The sequence below is a fragment of the Marmota marmota genome, unplaced genomic scaffold (assembly GCF_001458135.2).
Source record: "Marmota marmota marmota unplaced genomic scaffold, marMar, whole genome shotgun sequence".
Lineage (NCBI taxonomy): Eukaryota > Metazoa > Chordata > Mammalia > Rodentia > Sciuridae > Marmota > Marmota marmota.
Window position 1 is genome coordinate 25569824 of NW_026000240.1, and position 21113 is coordinate 25590936.

Below are 21113 nucleotides of genomic sequence, written 5' to 3' on the forward strand. Positions count from 1 at the left end.
AATATGTCGATCCACTCCTTATCCCAGACTAAATCTGATCCTGTGCTGACCTTTATGCTCACCCACTCTATTCTCCCATCTCTAGCTCCTACCCCTTTCTCAGTCCATTCATTCTTTTCAACTCTACCCCAACCCCAATATGAAAGTCTGACTGCTTGCTCTCTCAGCAAACACTACAGCACCTGGGTGTCCTCACTGCTGGCTCACCAGCCTCGTATTCACCTGCAGAAGACCTCCATATTCCCTACCTGCCATTTCAATTTCTTCCAACATTACTCACCCCCTCAGCCCTTCTGTGCCTAACTCAAATTTGTAGGGGAATATGCTTTCTTCTGGGGACACAAGCTGTCTCAACATTTTGTTTTAATCAAATTAATTAATTAATTAATTTAAAGACAGGGTCTAACTATATTGCTCAAGCTGGTTTCAAACTCCTGCACTCAAGTGATCCTCCCACTTGGGCCTGCTGGGATAAAGGTATGCCACCATGCCTGGCTCAACTTCCCACTTCTTATTGAAATATCTTTTGTCTTTGCTAGGCTGAAGTTGAGTACTTTAAGCTCAAAGCCCTTCTATCTTCACCCAAAAACCACCTTCCCATTCCTTTTTGCCCACCGGATTCTCTCCCTCAGCTTGCCTCACCTCCTGCTTCCACCCCTAAAGACAAAGGGTCCACACTTCAACCTCTAGAAGCTACAATCTCCTCTCTGCTTCTCATCCTTAAAGGGATCTGTGTTCCAAAGGTTCTGTCCAACTCTCACTCTACATAAGACAATGTTGTGACTTCAAAACCAGTTTGGTATGAGTAATTTCCTAATCTAAAGTTTGCTCCTAGAATTCTTTCCTCATATCTAGTTCCATACTTCCAATGATATGGATGTTCAGTGGAATTTCTGATTGTTCATGTCCCATGCCACGTTTTCTGCCTACCTCCTTGCCCCCCAGTCCAGGCTAAACCTGTTTCTTCTTTATGTCTTTTTGTCTGTCTCTGCTTATTTTGTTAGTCAGCCACCCAGGCACTAGATCTGTATTATTATTATTTTTTAACTTTATTTTATTTATGTATCTTTTATGTGGTGCTGAGGATCAACCCAGTGCCTCACATGCTAGGCAAGTTTTCTACCACTGAGCCCCAGCCCCAGCCCCAGCCCCAGCCCCAGCCCCAAATCTGTTATTAATTTTTACTTCAACTCTCTCCCTTAACACCTAATCAATTTCCTTTGCACTATGTCTTATATTCATCCCACCACCATTCTCACTCCATTAAAATAGTTAGGACTTTATTACTATTCCCTTGGGGTGACAGTAATATGTTTTCCAAATTGCTTCATCTTTTATTGTTACAGCAACCACAGAAGACTGGCTGGTTGATGGATTAGTTACTTCAGTCAAGCACTAGTCACTGTTCTTGAAAGAGGCAAAGCTAAACCAGGACCTTCCCCAAGGAGAAAAAATTATAACCTGGAGGCAGTCTCAGGCACTGAAGGGCTGGGGAGTGAATCCTGGAACCTTCTGATGCCTTAGGAAATTATTTTTACTTAGAAAGAGTAGTAGCAACTGGGAAGAAACAGTTGCCTGTGTTGGACAGTTACAATATCAGAGAGTAAGTGGGAGAGAAGTACGGGATTGAACGGATGAGACAAGTGATTACTCTCCAAGAAGAACTAGAAATACTATTAGCACTGCTTCCAAAAGTGCTTAGAACCTAAGGCCCAGCAAGGTAAAAGACACTTCTGGATAAAATTTACTGACCAATTTAACCAAATATGTAAATCTACCAAGGGAGGGAACCAGTGCAGCAATCATTTAGGTATTTTATAAAGTTTATCTCCATAGAGCTTGGGCCACGAGTCACAGATCCTTGAAATTGTTTGGCACCATGAAAAATCCTAATTCTATACATGAGATGGGCCAGATGATTCTACAAGCTTAATATGGGCTGAAGTCCAGACTGATCCTTCCCAAAGTTAATAAAGCTGACAATCAAAGAACCTGGAGAAAGGGAACAGGGTGTGAGCAAAAATAAAATGAGTGGGTAGACAACTCAGTGGATGAAGCAGTAAGGTGAATGTTGTGGGGTGGGTTTCCTGTATTAATCTTGAGCAACTCACTCACTTTACCTTCTCTGGACCCTCAGTAAAATAAGGGGACATAGGGGCTTGGGATGTGGCTCAAGTGGTAGCGCTCTCTCCTGGCATGTGTGGGGCACTGGGTTCGATCCTCAGCACCACATAAAAAAATAAAGATGCTGTGCCCACCAAAAACTAAAAATTAAATATTAAAAAATTTCTCTCTTTAAAAAAATAAAGTAAGGGGACATAGCAATGATTACTTTACCTCCAATCCTTTGCAATCAGCAGGTAAACAAAATCTGTCTGGGCAAAACTATCATGCTATTTAGAAGCAAGATGAGAAACAAGGTAGGTGAGGAGAGGCTAGAGATAGCAAGGTCTAGTTAGGGTGCCAAAATCAGGAGGAAGGCAAGGGAAAACAGGGTAGAGCTCCTATTTTCAGTCCTGCAAATATTTTTTGTTTGAATAAATAATTATTTATTCAGAAAATACCTGGGTTCTCAGAGAATGTCAAACATAAAAACTCATAAACAGTGAAGGAAAGAAAACTCTTTCTACCACCAAACTCACTGTGGAATAAGCAAGTAGGATTAAGTATAATTAACTATCTGAGTTACTGGCAGAGAACATGGGAATGACAGGGGCCACCGGCTCAAGGCACCCAGTGAAATAAGCAGAGAAGGTAGGAAAGACAACCATCGTCAAGAATGGGAGTTTTAGTATCCATTGGGAAGTGTTTCTTAATGACCTAGCCAGAGAATATCCAGGCTCAGATCAGAGGACGGTGAACTATTAGTACTCAAATACTGTAACATTAATAGAGTGGAACTTTGTACTTTCAAGTTTTCTAGAAGCATGTGGTGCCTGATCCTTTGGAGATGTAGTACAGCTATTAAGTGGCTGTTGAACTTTCTCCCTGAGTCAGGATAAAAAACAGTAGGACTATCTAGCTGAACTTTCTTATATCAAAGTCTATCAAAATGCCTATAGCAAGAGGTCTGGATTTGTAACCTGGTTATGAAAGACTTCAGTAACCCTGCTCTAGGGTTCTAGAAAGTTTACTACCAGAGTATCTGATTGACTTCCATCAAGATTATCAGTCAGTGAGAGAGTAAAAATAACACAAAATTAGAATGTGAACCTAGGATTCTAATCCAAAAGGTATGCAGAGAAGCCATATAAATGAGTAACATAATCTAACGGAGGGTTTACAACCTTCAGGTCAGTAAGGCCATTTACGCATGGATAAAAGGGAGATTATAGTGAATACATGCACCAAAATCGGGGGGAAAATGTGATTATGAGACAGGAGAGGTTTGGAAATCCAGAGGAAAAAAACATTAAGTCAGCAGGCAAGGAGCTGGTGGTGTCCATGGCCAAAGTCCTTTGACTCCATGGTCTAAAAGAGCACCAGATAGCTTTTTAGACCTATGGTTTGAAAGCCAGGAGCAACAAAACCTGTTCTCTATGGTGCCTTTTAATAATCCCAGTACTGTGCTCCAAAGCCTTACATGATAGAGGGTGCCAAGTTGTAGAACCCAGTAAGAAGGATTAGTGATAGACTGAATCCTCAGAGTGGAGAAGGCCATTTCTTTTCTTCTTCTAGGGGCCTGGGCTTTAAATCTAACTATAGAATTTAATCACTGTGTCCCAAATTGATCAAGTTTTAAGTCAAGGATGGACTGGTGTTGTGTGAGTGTTTTTAGTCTTCATGACTTCATGCTTTAGCTAAGCTTTTTGTCTCTGGCAATGCAGCTCTTGCAGAAATGGACACGGATCTATTAGAACAAGACTGAAGCTCCCGATCAACAGGGCAAGTGACCCTTATGGCCTATGTAAGACAGAGAAGCAATCAGCCTACATTATGGGTTATGGGCAAAACACAGAACCCAAACAATACTAGGAGAGTGGTCCACCATACACATGGGAATGTCAACAATCTGAAGATGGCTTTTGACTGAAAGGAAATTTCCAGCTTTCCATGAGCTCTAGTTTTATAACTTAACTGTATCCAGGACACAAACTACCTCTCTCAGAACATATTAAGAACTGGCAAAGTCAGAGATATAGTCTTAAAAAAAAAAAAAACAGATCCAATTATTCTTTTGGCATGACTCAGCATGAAGCATTCTCTAGGTATTAGAATAACTTTAGCTTGGACTTGAGCTAAAGTCAAGCAAAATATGGAGAAACGGAATCCAGTCAGATTCCTGATGGTATCAGCGAACTTCTTGGACAACTCAAAGTGGATGGGCTTGGGATCAATGAGGTAGGGATGGCAAAGTGGTCATTATCTTTACATCAATTGTTTATGCTTATGTATACAATAGCCAGGCAAATATAATTTAATTCCAAATGAGTTAATGTAAAAGGTTCCAGAAGAAGTTCTAATGAAGTGTGAGTGATAAATAACAAGACAGAACTAGCCTGAAAAAGTAAAGACCTGAAATTAAACTTTGAAAGTTAGGCAAGGTAGTCTCCTAAGATCTAAGTGCATAAATTATCAAATCCAGAAAGTCTAGTTATAATCCAGCAGCCAAGCAGGATGCAGTACAAGGAGGTCAGGAAGAAAGATCTAGACTGGATGTGAATGGCAGTGCTCTGTTTCTTAAGTGTCAATATGGGTGGGCCTTTCGTAACAGGGAACACGTAGTTGAGGTCTAATGGCTTACCTCTCTCTTTTTAGGAGAAGAGCACTATGAACATAATAGTAAAGTTATGAAATGAGCCTAAGGTGTCCATCAAAAGAAGAATGGATCAATAAAATGTGGGCAATCTTGGTGCTTTTTCCTAAATAGATTCAGCTAGGAAATTTTCTTACTACATTCTTCTACATGGCTGTAATGGCAACAGACCATCAGAAAGAACTAGTGATATCTGTTTATTTTTGAGCTATGATTCTCTTGGGTTTTCTTACTTCGAGTGTGGGATCCTTTCTAATCAATGTGCTGTAGGGATAAGATTTTTTTTTTTTTCTCCTAGGCTTCATAACTAAATTGAAATCTCACTTTAAAAATGGAAAAGAAATCTGAAAAGTTATCAGTGCTTTAGGAATCACAGATCATATACTGACATCCTAGGCCAATAAGGATATGTAATTATAACTATATAGTAGGGAAGAGAGGTCTTCATGAATGTACCAACAAGGGGAAAAGGTAAAAAAAGACATTCTACAGCACCTCCAAGAAAATAAGTGATTCAGCTATGGTTTGGACTACAAATTGCAAAGGTCAGAGAGGGCTGGGTATGATGGTGCACCCCTGTAAACCCAGGCTAAGGCAGAGAGATCACAAGTTCAAGGCCAGCCTCCACACCTTAGTGAGGCCCTAAGCAACTTAACAAAAAGGTGGGGAGGGTACTGGGGATCTAGCTCAGTTGGTAAAGCACCCCTGGTTCAAGTCCCAGTACCAAAAAAAAAGAAGATGGTCAGATAGCTAATATAGAGATATGGAGATAAGGTAAGAAAAACTGGGAAGAAAACACAAAGTAGAGTTTCACTACCTTTTCAATTCCATTCCCTTCTGATCTATTTCCATTCTAGAATCAAATTCTCTCAGATATGAGCCAAAGGGAACTAACACTCTCCTGCCTTCAGGCCACAAATTCCCTTTCTTTGTTGTGGAGGACTGTGGTTTTCCCCAATGATAGCCTATATTCTATGTAATATTTGTCAGTGCGCCAATGTAAGATTTTTGATGCTTTCCTTTAGCAATCATTTTATTTTTAAAAAAAAAAAAAATTTAGTTTTCGNAAAAAGAAGGATGGTCAGTAAAGAGTTAAAAATAAATAAATAAATAAACAGTATTGTGTCCAACTACAACCAAAATATAAATATTGAAAAGAAAGAAAGGGTAGCTCCTTTTTAAAAAAAAAAAAAACTTTTAACCAAAATCTCATTGGGCTTCTCTTAGATCACTGATTAATATACATATTCTGGGGCTGGGGCTGTAGCTCAGTGGTAGAGTGCTTGCCTAGCATGCATGAGGCACTGGGTTCGATCCTTAGTACTACATAAAAATAAGCAAATAAAATAAAGGCATTCTGTCCATCTACAACTACAAAAAAATTAAAAATACATATTCTGGAGCTTTAGTAAACATTTTGCAAAGTATTTCTTCCCTGTTCTTACTTTTCTACTGCTACCCATATTCATACTCAATTTCTCTAATTCCATGGTCTTGTTTCCTGGTCTGCAATGACTGTCTCACAGGATGGTAATGAGTTTAAGAAAGATAATGTACAATGCTTAGCACAGGGCCCGGCACATAGTGTGGATTCAATAAAGAGCAGTTGTTATATTAATGTTGAATTCAGCTTTAAACAGGTGGGGTTTTTTTGTTTTGTTTTGGTACCAGAAATTGAATCTAGGGGTGCTTAACCACTGAACCACATCCCAAGACCTTTTTATTCTTTGAGACAGGGTCTCACTAAGTTGCTTAGGGCCTCTCTAAGTTGCTGAGGCTACCTTTGAATTGGGGGTCCTTTTGACTCAGCGTCCTGAGTTGCAGAAATCACAGGCATTGCACTACCATTCCTGGCTCTTAAAGAGATTATATCTTGACATAAGTATTTAAATTAAATGATCTTTACATGTCCCTATGCCACCTAACATTATGCTTTATATTTGGCAAAGCTTATTCAATGAACAGGATCTTTATTTTTTTCTTGGACATGGCATCTTATTGAAGCAACTTTGTTAACCACTCCACAGAATCCGATAACATTTCCTATCATAACTAAAAGCCAATTCACCTAGAGTCTGTCACATGCCATAATCATTCAAACAAAGGAATCACCCTGTAGGGAAATACCAAGTGTCAATGTCATACTGTCAACATTTGATAATACCTTTCTTCAAAATGTCAGACAACCAACTCTCCCTCTCCTGGCTTTAATGGGATCCCATTTCTTTCTATAATCCAGGACAGAGAGGCAAATGGGAAGTGTAGTTTTTCACTAAAACTAGCTTATGACAATTTCTATTTAGCTATGAAGTATTAGCATAAGATGGCAAATTATTTTCCTGAAAGGCTTTAGGGGTCACATGATTCTGTTCCAACTACTCAAGCTGCCCTGGCAATACAAAACAGTCATAGGCAACATATAAACAAATGTATATGACTGCACTGGAGGAGGAAAAAACTTTATGGACATAAATTTGAATTTAATCTACTTTTTGTATGTCAGGAAATGCTAACTATTCTTCTCCCCAAGCATTTAAAAATGCAAAACCCATTATTTCCTCATAGGCTATAGAATGACAGAATTACATGAGTAACAGTACTTACAGGGTGGCATCCGCTGACCCTATGCTAGCATTTTAATCATGGAAGAACAGTGCAGCAATAGTCCTGCTTCTCCACCACAAACACAATGTTTTCAAAGTCTACTATTCTAAAAATATTTAACTATCCCAAACATTCCATCCATTTCCACATAAAATGTTCTTGAAAATCCAACAAAGTCACTCATATTAGCTTTACAGATGCAATATAGATGATATTTTAGCTCATTACTTGGTTTAAAAGATATCTGTAGCTTTTAACTAGATTATAAACAACCAACCTGTACTTTATGCTTTAAAAACAGAAAGTTTTATAAGTCAATAGTTTAATTTAAGCATCTACATACCACAAATTGTATATGACACTAAAATTTTATATCTCCATTTAATGAAACTCTAAGATAAAAGTCTGTTACTTTATTTTATAAATACCTCTATTATATATATAGCATTATCACTCCCAGGTTTGCTTCTTTCAGTATACTGAAAACCAAGGGTCTTAAGACTGGGCGAGGGGCAAAACCTGGCCCTGTTACTGTTATCTCCTTAAAAATACTTACCGTCGTGAATGAACGTTGCAGGGTTCATTAAAAATTCTTGGGTAGGTCAGCTTTAAGAAGATAGCCAACAATTTAGCCACAACTTAAGGAATTCTGAATTCTGAATGAATCTGCTGCTATTTAATAGTAAAGCCAAGTTCTTAAAGGTGCTACTGAAGTGATATCATGGAAAGCCTTAAAATGTTCAAGGTACTTTGTTTCAATATGCAGGCTAGGTCTCAGAAATAATTCCTTACATCTGCTTAATTTCCTGACAGAGACAAATACAGAATTTTGATGTTGTGCCCTTTAAATGGTCATTTAGAATCAACAAACTTTGCATAATATCTAAAAATATAAACTTACAGTATATTTATACAGTACAGTTAACCAGAAGACCAATTAGTAATAAAATCAAGCTATAACAAAGGATAAAAACATTCAAAGTGAATGTTTAGCAAGGTTTTGATATAATAGAAAGATGTTTAAAAAAACAGGCCTAAACTTACAAATACATTAAAAATCTTATACCATTAAAAATACAGAAAAAATTTACATGTGTTCAAAATGTGAACATATTTAGGGATTTGGTTTCATAAGAATGATGGTCCTCTGGAGAAATGATATTTATGACAACCATGGACAGTAATACTTAGAACACCAAAAAGATAGAATTCAGTCAGCTTCCTTTTCTCAAGAGATCTATTATCTTTGATTTTAACCAACTATTGATTTGTACTATATATTCTATCTAGCACCAAGAAAAACAAACAAAATTATATTTGGTGCTTTGGAGGACATTTTATAACAGAAAGTTCTTTAAAATCCAGATTTTTAAGTATATTTAAAAAATAAAATTATAAGATAAAGAAAACTACCTGTCATTAATAAGAGATATTCTATAGAAAGAGTATATTTCTGAATATTAGTATTCTTTTATTGGAATGAATTAATAATTTTGTGAATGTACAGCATAAAATCACTTTCTTCATTGTAAACCTCTCTTAATTATACCTCCAATGTTGCTCACTTTTTCTCCTAATAGACTAAAATAAATACAGCATATATATTGATTCTTCCAACAAAGTAATTTAAGACATTCTAATAAATGCTTCCACTTACTGAACACCTATTATGTGGCAGGTATCATGCTAAATATTACAAATTGTCTCACCTACATAATGACTTACTCTACAGTTATAACTGTAAAGAAAAATTCTCATTCTTTTTTGTTTTCCTTTTCTTATTTTTCTCTGCCTATACTTTTTTTTTTAATTTGTTCTAATTATAGATGACAGTAGAATGCACTTTGACACATCATAAATAAACGGAGTATATGTTCTCATTCTTCTGGTTGTACATGATGTAGAATCAATCCGGTTGTGTAGTTATATATGCACATAGTGGAATGAATGGGACATTGTTACCCTATCTTTCCTACTCCCTTACCCTCTCCCTTCCCTTCACTCCCCTCTGCCTAATCCAAAGTAATGCTATTCTTCCCTAGCCACCCCACCACTATGAATTTGCATATGTATATCAGAGAAAACATTCAGCCTTTGGTTTTTTGGGACTGGATTGTTTCGCTTAGCATGATATTCTCCAGCTCCATTTCACTCTAGTCAGAATGGCAATTATCAAGAATACAAGCAATAAACATTGGCGAGGATGCAGAGGAAAAGCTACATTCAAACACTGCTGGTGGGACTGCAAATTGGTGCACCTATTATGGAATGTGGTATGGAGATTCCTCAGAAAACTTGGAATGGAACCACCATTTGACCCTGCTAACCCACTCCTTGGTTTATACCCAAAGGACTTAGAAAATGCGATATATATACACAATAGAATATTACTCTGCCTATGCTTCCTAAAAATAACAAAAAAAGTTCAATTTAAAAAGAAAAAATAATTCAGGTGCAGTGGCAGTGTTTATAGCTACATAATGACTTACTTTACAGTTATAACTGTAAAGAAATCAATTATTTAGAAGGCTCAGGCAGGCGATCTCTTGAACCTAGGAGTAGGAGGCTGGCAGGGTAATATACAGAGACCCTGCCTCAAAAAAAAAAAAAAAAAAAAAGAGAGAGAGAAAAGAAAAGAGAAAGGAAGGAAAGGGGAGGGAAGAGGAGAAAACATCCACTGTCCACTGTCAGATACTTTTTTCATGTCATGGAAAACTACTGTGAATGGATAACTTTTCTCTGGATAAGGAGCAAAACTTAAAAGAGTTTATATTTTCAATTTTTGAAAAATGTGAACTAAAAAGCATTTAAAAATTTGACAAAAAAAAAAAACCTGTTCAATTTCAAAAGGATTCAAGGGTAGCTCCATAGATGTACATTTTAATTGGTTCCAAATAATTCTTCAAGCTCTTGGCAAATTCTCACTGATCACTTCATGTTTTTCTCTAGTACCAAGGTTTTATTATACATACTGAATTTTAGGGCTGTCTAATTGTTGTTTATCTCTCCTTTCTAGATAGTTCCCCTTACTCAGTGGACAATTTGTACAATGGAGGTAATTCAATCAATCTACTTAGAACTAACTTAAATTAATGACCTTTTAAAATTCAGACATCCAATAAGTGGGAAGATAATATTTCACACATAATACCACTTTACAGGGTAAGTCTATTCCTAAAAAGTCAGGTTAATTTCTATAAATCAAGTTATATTTTTGTTTGTTTGTTTTTAATTTTTTCTTCTTTTAGTTGTCAATGGATCTTTACTTTATTTATTTATATGTGGTGCTAAGAATCGAACCCAGTGCCTCACACATGCTAGGCAAGCACTCTACCACTAAGCCACAACCCCAGGCCCAAATCATATCTTCATCCCTAGAAAATTTAGACCAGAGTCACACTTGTGAATTCTATAAATTGCTTTAAATCATATATTTAGAAAAGGAAAAGAAAACTATATTTTTTATTTAAGAAATAATGGTCAAAATTATTTTGAAATAAAATGTGCTCTTTGACCTATACCCAAGTGAATAGAAAGAATACATATCCTTGGAATTACCTGCAACTTGAAAAGTGGGAATTTCTGCGTATTCTCTATAGTAAGTATAGTGAAACCTCTTGTCTCTATGTCCACATATGTATTTCTACTATTTTATATTTCCTCTCTTTACATACACAAGAATTGCTAGTAAGATTAGCAACATTACTAATGTAGAAAGGACTGTATATAATTTGATAATGGGTACAGAGTAACACAATTCTGCATTTACTCATTATTTTTTTCATTCACTCATTCATTCTTTAAATATTTATTGTCAGCTACGCACAGTATTGTAGCTGCTGGGAACATAATGATGAACGAAACATTAAAAAAAAAAACAAAAACCCTGCCCTCATGGAGCTTACACTCTAAATCCTCAAAAGGTATCTCCAGCTAAAATATAAGTATTCAAATATAGGAGGAAAGCTTTCTGAAAGTCTCCATGGGTCAGATAACCTAGAGGAGCAAAGCTACAAGTTTAACATTTGTAATCTGTTTATTTTTCTCAAAAATAAAAACAGCATCCTGCTTAATTTAATCTCCTTGCATTTTAATTTTTCTGTATACTACCACTAATTCTCTTCAATTTATACCTTCTAACATTTCTGATAAATATTATTTCATTTTAAGAGATTAAAAGAGAGATATTTAAAAATTTCCATTCTGATGATCAATTATCCAACAAGTGATGGTCTTCATAAAAACAATACTTTCTTATAAAAGAATTTCTTAAAAATTATAGGATTGTTTGCTACTGCTGCCTATTACTTAACCATTTGTTAATGATGCCAGTACATGAAGCAATTTCCTGATCTATTTGTTTAGTATCTTAACTTCTCTTGCTTTTATTGCCCCATGAAGTGGACTTCTGATTCCTAAATAGCATTGATATTTTGGTAAAAGCCACCATTAGAAACTAGATTTCCCCTGGCAGAGATTAGAGCTAATGACATTGCTGTCAGTAGTTAATGTGCTCTGGTCCTGTCTTCCATTGAGCTCTCAATTCCTACCTATACCTTGACTCTCCCTAACCATAATCCACTCAGAATCAGGGTCAATTCTCCCCCTCTCCACCCCAGTACCGGGGCACTCTACCACTGAGCTATATCCCCAGTCCTTTTTATTTTTTATTTTGAGATAAAAGTCTCATTAAGTTGCCCAAGTTGGCCTCAAACTTGTAATACTCCTCCTGTCTCAGTCTCCCAAATAGTTGGATTAGAGGTGTGTGCCACCACACACTTGTAATCACTAGAGTGATAAAAGATGCAAAGTTAGGAATTAGGATCCCAACTTTGTTCTGCACAGGATACAGAAAGATCCAGGCAGATTAAAGGAAATGTCACTCTGCATATGATTTCTGCATTGTCATTTCTATATTTATGTAACAAATATTTGCTGAATGCTTATTAGGTTCCAGAAAATTAATTTCTTTTAATAGGAATATGACAACATTGCTCCAAAGAAAGGTTGGTTAACCTCTGACTTGGAAGTCACTTTCAGTCTTCAGCTTAAATCTGGCCAAAAGAGAAGATATCAAGAAATGAAAACGGCACACTTTCAGAAGTCTTTAGAAGCATTAAGATGGAGACAAAATTCTATGAAGAGAGAAGGCCAGTGTCCTTTCCCTTTACTGCAGTGGATACTTCTCATTGTCTCTACTTCTTTGCTCTTGTTTTCTTTATTCTGCTTCCTTTCCTTAATTGGATATAGCAGGGCACATACTGTTAATTGTAATTACTGAATTATGTTCCCATTTTTAGTTTGAAAAGCAGACCAACTGAATATTTCATCTTTTTCTGATGATACAAACAAAAAACTTCATTTTGTTTTTGTTTTTGCTGTTTTTTGGGAGGGGGCAGTAAGAACAAAAAGAGTAGGTCTATATTCCTTGGCATTTCTTTTGAGGTTATTCACTCATTATAAATACATGAAAAATAAAACAATAAACATTGAACTATAAGAATCTACATATAAAAAGGGAATACAATCAATGTTTATAAGGCATAAGCATAAAAGAGAAATAAATATTTCATGGGAAAAGTAAATTAAAATCTACCCAAATAATTATTTCAACAAAAAGCTGAATAGAAACAAATGCATCCAAAGGAAATGAGCTATTTATCATTTTTTACACACTGAAAATAAGGATTTTCCATTCCTATGACCAGGATTCAAGCAGATTTTGTCACAAAATTCTTTTATATTTTCCATTTTCCATTTCTCTCTTCAAAATAAATACTATGAACTGTAAATCATCCAAACATTTAATTTCCTAGAAATTAAATATCTTCCTAAAAACACTATGTGATCCCAATCACACAAGAATGTCATAGCGTCTTCTTTACCACACAAAAAACTATAATTAATAATTATAACTTATTCTTTATTTGTCATCTTTCTACAGAAATGATCAGGAGTTAGCCTTACCAGCAAATTATACATGTTATAAATACAAATTTTAATAGACTACTGTTTAGACTGTTGTATTGTAAGTTTTTCTAGAACATGACATCACAAAGTAAGTCATTAATTCCAAAAGCAATAGTTTATTAACAAAAAAGTACAAATAAGTACAAACGCACATCCTATTTCCCCCATATGGTCTGTCTATCTATCTACCTATTTATCCTCCTTTCATTCCAAGACACGGTCTTGTGGAGGTTTTAGAATGGGTAAAATACTTCTGTTTTCAACAGGTCCTAATCACCATCCCCAAACAAATCATTATGTATTTAAATTATACAGTCCATGTCTTCTCTAGTTTTATCTATGAATTACCAGAAAAGCCTCTTCCCTTATAATGTACCACATACCTATAGTGAATGAAATACATCAGTGTCAACATTCATAAATTACGTTTAGACACAGGAAATAACATTATCACCAGTATGTGTGTCTTGAAGTAACACTTTACAAGTGAAAGCTTAGAGGTATCAAAAATTATTTTTATAGGTATGTACTAAAAACACTTCAAAAGAGATCAAAAACCTCGTTAACTGAACTAGTCTGAGGTTACATGGAAAACAACAAGCTTCTTGTGCTTTTTTGTGCTGATTTTAAATCAAAGCTACTCACACATCTAATCTTATTGCTATTACTTCAATTTCTCTAAGAATGTTTCCTTTTCGTTTATTTCAACAAACGTAAGGTTGTTCCGTATTTCTCTTTCTACAGGCCTGCAGTACTTCCTGAATCATGTAAATGCCAGTCCAATACTTTGTGATTTCTCTCCTCAGTTCTCCTTAAAATACCAACATAGATGGGGAGAGTCAGTAAATTGTCATGTTCAGTAAATAATGCCACTTGCTCCTTCTACTACTGATCCTCAAGACAGATGTCATTTTGCTCACTGATAGTTTTAAAAGCCTTGTGTGGCACTTATTAAATTACACACAATTTTGAGTGGGAAGCTCCAGCCTTTTGGTTGTGGAGGGAGCCAGGTCAGAACTTACCACTATACTTTATTCCTATCTAGAACTACTCTCATAAAGAACGTAAGTTCAGTGTTAGACTAGACTTTAGTAACATACAGGTGCTATACCAGAGACACACTTTTGGGGAGCTGGAAAATTCAGATGACCACTCACTAAACATAAAATCATCATTCCACAAAGATTTTATTCACATTAAACTTGCACAGTAGCAAAAAGAAAAGAAAAGAAAAGAAAAAAATCAAAACATAAAACTAAGCCACATATCAAAGAACAATATACAATAGAGATTTGAACTTCTTAATGGCATTGGAAGGAATTTCCATAAATAACATTTACAATTCTAGTGTTAGGTCTTTCAAGGTGTCTGAAGCTTCACAGTGCTAGAATTGATTTTTATCAGAACACATGCAAAAATGTGCAACATAATAATCCATATTAATGACACAAAAAAAAGCAGGCCAGTTATTTGTCATTCCATCATGGCCATGCCACTCTATGTTCTAAAAACAAACAAACCCCCAAATCCAGGTCCCATTCATTCTTCAATTCTGCCTTTTGTCACTCTGCTTTATTATATTCAAACAGTCACTGTTAGTGCTCTTCACCACGACTTTCAGGTTGATGTCACTCCCTGCCTGCTGGCTGTCAGGACTGGGGGACGCCCCTCTCCCAGACTCACCTTCTTCCGGATGTCTTCATCATTTGCTCCAAGAGAGGCATAGAGCTTGAATGCAGCCTGGCGGAGTTCATGAGCATGTTTTAAGTCATGATCAAGCTACAAGAGAAAGAAAAGATACATTCTAACTCAGTCCGTAAGTTAAATTTTTATCAAAAATAACTGAGTTTGAAGATTAAAAAAACAAGTGTGGGGCTGGGGATGTGGCTCAAGCGGTAGCAAGCTCGCCTGGCATGTGTGCGGCCCGGGTTCGATCCTCAGCACCACGTACAAACAAAGATGTTGTGTCTGCCGAAAACTAAATAAATAAATATTTAAAAAAAAAAAAAACAAGTGTGTTAATGACTATTAACATTAGTGATGTTGTTCAATTCCCTAGGTTTTTTTTTTTTCCCTAGTTCTATTCATGTGAATGAGACCATGCTGAATTTGTATCAATGGGACCTAAAATGCAGTCTGCTTCTAAGAACAAAAATACAACATTTGACACTGATATATTGAATTCTATTCTATCAATATCTTTAGATTTTCCTAAACATTAACAATAGTGCTGGCCTAATTTCAATATTCAAAAAGCTTTACAAACAGGGAATTCTTTGTGAAAATGTTTAATAAACAACATACCATGGTAATCACTACTATCATAAGTTACCTAAGATTCATATTCAGAGTATATAATTTTTCTTTAAGAAAATTAATTATTTATTGGTATGAAGCAATTAATGCTATCTTAAAATGGCCTAAGTTAACATTTCATTTGTAAAACTGATTTACCAACAAAGTATCATAAAAACAAAATAGAAACATGTTCTCAGCTACTTCCAATGACTCTGAACCAGTAACTACACAAGGCATATTCTAATTTAAACTAAAAGCCCTAACTTACTCATCTTTTCCTTAGAAAGGTTAATTCTTATCCAATGATGAAGATGTTGTTCAAAACATTCGGAGAGCCTCTTTTGAAATTCACTAAAGAAATAACTAGTTAGAAGACCCTGAAAGGTATAGCTTCATCAACCTAAGAGTTTTAATTTAACTGTCACTGTGGTGTATGGAGATGGATAAATCCAGCTGGATAATACAATTTAGGATAACTACACTAAATAAAAAGTAAAGAATAACAACACATTTGAGGTAGTTCTGTAGGCAGGAATAAAAGTAGTTCCAAAAATGTTTTGATTAACATCAGGCACAGACAGATTATGGGAGGAGCTCTGCAATATACAATACTTATTTTTTGTTCCAAAGTATGTAAAGTATCTATCCTTAAAGTCCTAACTACATTCTAGCCATAGCCTACATATTCTAATGCTGACTTGGATCTAAAATGCCATGAAAATCACACACATTTATTATCATGTGGGAATTTCTTTCTATGGATACTTTTATAGCCAGAAACCTCTGGATAATCTACCACCAAAATGATAAAACAATCTATTATTTAAGTTTGGCACTAGGGGGCCATTTAAAAGATTGTCATTTCAGTTCTACTGTGATGGAAATGAAATGGAAAAACTCTGACAGCAAGGATAATCCTCTACATATTAGCTGAATGAGATGCAGAGTTTATGCTAGAAGTTCTTAAAATTATGTTTCCTCACTCTCAAGCCCAGCAGAGCATTCTCTTTGCATCTCAGGGTATTTGTCAGGTATTTATCAGGCTATGATTAGGTCTTGCTTATGTATCTTGGGCTGATGAGATATCGTGTCAGTGTGAACAAATGGCCACAGGGAAACAAGAGGAGGCAACTGGTTCAATGTATCCCATCACCTCTTCTAGGAAAACATGATTATCGAGGAAGAGAACGCCTAGGACATTAAGACAGACAGAAGGTGGTGCAAATTACTAATGAATTATTATCCAAGGTGCTCTTAGGCCCTTCCAAAGACAGAGAAAAGGTATACCCTTAATGCCAAGTGAACTACTGACTACTGAATGGGGTTTTTTGGAACTCAGAGCATGGGGGAAGTTAAGAGAACAGTTAAAATTGGGACCATAGTCACATTCATGAAATCGTACTGGCTACTAATTATGGTCTCTCTACCATGACTTCCTATAATAAACTTCCTCTAGTAGAATCTCTCATGCTTAGGAAAATGGGCATGTCAAACAGGCTGAGAGACAATAGGTCAAAGGACTTCTAATTCCAATTTTAAGGAAATTACATTTTCAGAAAAAGCATACTTTGGCCCTTGATAGTCCCAAACTAGAGGTTCAATAGTGCTTTAGCTCTCCGTAGGCAGCTGAACGCACAGTGCAAAACTGAAAAATGAAAAAAGAGAATGGGAAAGGGTGGTAAAAATCAAAGACTGAGGGAAGAATAAAATGCAGACACTCAGTCACCTGTAAAAAAGATCACCCTTGACCTAAAGAACAAGAATATGCCAACAGAGATGACTGCATGACCTTGAATAGAATTAGATGATGTTGGTATGATGTCAATATCTAGCTTAGAAACCCACTATTTAAGGGTTTCAGTTAGGGCCAGGGATGCAATTTTCTTATATCATCCTTATGTGCTTAGTAAAAGTTTCCTGACAATAAACATTAAGCAAATTGGATTAAAAACATACAAAGCAATATCACCTATGTTACCCAATATAAAAGATTATTTTCTTTTAAAAGGGCTTTGCAAAGCTCTAATGACCAACTGGTTCAAAGTTGTGAGCAATAAGAAAACTTAAAAAAACTCCTGAGCTGCTGAAAAGGAAAAGAGAACATACCCTTTTAATATCAGTGATAGCACTCACTGAGCTGGGATACTTAAAGTAATCAGCAAGCATGGCAATGAGGTGATCGGTTATGCTAGCGATTCTCTGCAGCTCAACATCTGGCTCAATCAGATAGGCGAGTGTTTCAGCTCCTTCAACTCTCTCCTCCAGTAATCTTTCCTTACTGCACATTCGGACCAAACAAGGCAACGTCTGAAAGGTAGGGACATTATTATTTGCTTTTTGGTAAAGGCAAGCTTGATGAAGAGCATATAGTGATTAACTCAATGGTTTTCATTGGGAGTCATGCTTGTGACCAAGTATTTCCTTCACTGACTTTCAGAGAATAAAAGATTTTTCAAAATGCAAAATCAAACAAAACTGAGTGCAGATTAATCATTTGTGCTGGCACACTACATTCTAAAATGCAACTTATTAGAAACTCTAATTTGCTTTTGTGACGAGACAAACTCTATTAAACAACTTTATCAAGATATTTAAGAACCCTTTACATATCACGCCTGAGGGTTCTGCCCCATGTATGCATTTATTTTACCTAAAAGAAATGCAGCAGTTTAATCAGGAATGACTTTTGCCTTACAAAAAGCATGTAATTCTTTCCTTAGTGAGTAACATGGCTGGAATGGCTTTTATTTTTGCTTTGGGGATTAAGATCCATAACTGTAAAAACAAAATATGGCTATAAAAATTCAGTGATCTTATCTTTCTCAGATTCCACCAGTTCTCCTAAAAATGTAAGTGAATGGCAACAATCGCAATCATTAGGTTTTTCCAAGAACTTTTGGAATAACTGTATTATCAACTAGTTCAATTTTACTTCTGAGGTCCTTCAGAAATCTTGGCACCGGTCTTTAGTAATTTGTCTACCTTAGAATCTCAACAGAAATGTTCTATGTGTTTACTACTCTTAAGGCGTATGCATCCAATTTGATGGATAATGTAGAAGTAGAAATGGAAATGTTATAATGACATGAAGTCTTCCTCAACAGCTACCGTCTACTGTGCTTTACTGTTTTCTATGATCCTATCATATTTTTACCACAGAATTCAGCATTTTATTGTTCACTATTGATTTCATATTTGTCTACTTCTGACTTTACAACTCAAGCCTAGGCTTCTGAGAAGGTGCCATTCTTCTTTTCCCAACATTACTAGTTACTATTTATCTGTACTAAAAAAATCACAGTTTTCTATTTAATGCTTCCAATTACTACATGAAGGTAATGCTACTAAACCTATTTTACCAATGAGAAAGAAAATAAGGGTAAGAGGAAAAAAACAAACAAACAAACAAACAAAAAAAAACAGTACAGAAAGCCTCAGCACACATAAAAATTAGCTGACTCTCTTCCCAGAATACTAAAGCAAACATTAATCTTCTTAATGCTCCTTTATCCTTGGGTTCACCTTTTGAATAATGGTAATAAAAGATGTCACATTCATAAAATGACACTCTTTTTATACCTGTTTGTTCTTTATAGCAAATAAGACATGTTACTGTATTTAATATATTGTTATCCTCACAATAACTCTGAGACAAATGAGCAGGAATTATCACCTCCATTTTCATAATTGAGAGTCCGAGGCAACAAAAGAATAAGGGAGATCAAACCAGTCAGTGGTGGAGATGCTAAAACCAGAATTCAGGTCTTAATTAGGACTTTCAGGACTGATCTCTTATGCTATTGATTACTGGCTACCAGAGTGATAGAAAGTCTATATCTATAGGAATGGCAAATTATACTGCAAATTTAATGAAAACCAAGGACTAAAATACATTCCCTGTTTCACCTGAATTTTACCTACTTTTTACAATTTCCATATGCTCTTAATTATCACAAAATAGGCAGGAGGAGTTGTGCCAAGGGAAGAATTACTTCACTGTGATGTTCAAAATTTCTTTAAACCAATTTTTAAAAGCTACATGGCTTCCCACAGAAAAGAAAACATGGCATTTAATATTATTTTCTTATGCACACTACTACAATGATAAATATGTAAAAAGAAACAAATATCAACATTCATATTAACACTTATAGGATCACATAATATTCAAACATTTTTAGAAAGAGTTGGTTAGCTTACTTTTAATACAATACAGTTGTCATCTGTCCGAATCGCTCCAGCTCTACACATGTAAGTTAAACTGGAATAAAATAACAGAAAGTAAGTTTTTGCTTGAGATTTACAATGGTAAAAGAAAAAATTATTTGCCTTTAAGATTTCTTTGAACAAAAAAACACACAAGAAAATAAATACTATCATTTATTTTGAGAGAGAACACTTTGACATTCTTTTATGTGGTTCAATTTAATCATCAAAGAAAACTAACAGATACATACAGTCAGTCAGATATTTAGGAAAAAACCCTACAAAATTGTTTTAAAAATAAACAGCCTAATGAGTGCACATTTTGAAGAAAACTGGGCATGTGTGGGTTCTTTATTATTTTCTCCATACTTTTTACATTTGAAAAATATTAATAAAATATAAGAATAACAAAGTATCTTAGCTTAGATGAAGTTAAGTTGGGATATTACAACTCCAAAAGCAGTAGAAATATCACAGAAGAGGTATTTAAATTATAATACAGCTATCCATCAGAAATGAATTATTTAGAGGTAACCAGCAGTGGTTTTGGGGACTCATCAATGGTTCTATTGAAAATCAATTTATCTTCATAATTATATATGGCTTTGAATAAAAATAAAAAATTAAGTTGTATTCCATAGGCAGACACTGAACATTATTTGAGAAACTTATATTAATGAATTTCCTTTTTGAGTTACAGTCCTTTAGTAAGCTAGTGGAGGGAGTATGGATTGAAAACTTTCCATACTTGGCTTTTACAAAACTATAGACAGGACTGCGGTGTGGCTCAGTGGCAGAGCGCTTGCCTCGAACATGTGAGGCACCGGATTCGATCCTCAGCACTATGTAAAAATAAACAAACAAAATAAAGATATTGTGTCCATGTATAAATAAAAAAATATTTTTTAAAAACGCTATAAACAAAAGAGTAAAATTCTTTTCTACTGTAGAAGGCTCAAACTCCTTGTAGCTATTATTACTGAGAGGTTTGTTACCATATTATTTTTTTAAACTATGTACAAGAGAACATTACCTTACTAACAAAGAGGCAAACACTAATTTTGCAGTTAAGACAAAAAGCAAGCAAACAGAAAGGCAGCGGAGCACAACAGACACTAGGATGGCAATTTGTAAATCAATGGATGTGTAACTGATGTGATTCTGCAATCTGTGTATGGGGTGAAGGTGGGAGTTCATAACCCACTTGAATCAAAGTGTCGAATATGATATGTCAAGAAATTTGTAATGTTTTGAACAACCCACAATAAAAAATTAAAAA

The 21113-nt window shown here is 35.4% G+C and overlaps 1 protein-coding gene across 4 annotated transcripts in view; it reads right to left on the bottom strand.

Annotated features, from left to right (window-relative positions):
- The window catches only part of Armc8 (armadillo repeat containing 8), a 99174-nt gene that overhangs the window by 28288 nt on the left and 49773 nt on the right, over positions 1–21113 (bottom strand). For all 4 annotated transcript variants that reach the window (XM_015487006.2, XM_048794101.1, XM_048794100.1 and 1 more), the window contains 3 exons: positions 19829–19889; positions 17735–17935; positions 15014–15109 (listed from right to left, as the gene is read on the bottom strand). In XM_015487006.2, coding sequence (XP_015342492.1) covers positions 15014–15109; positions 17735–17935; positions 19829–19889 — 358 coding nt within the window. The remainder of the gene's footprint in view (positions 1–15013; positions 15110–17734; positions 17936–19828; positions 19890–21113) is intronic.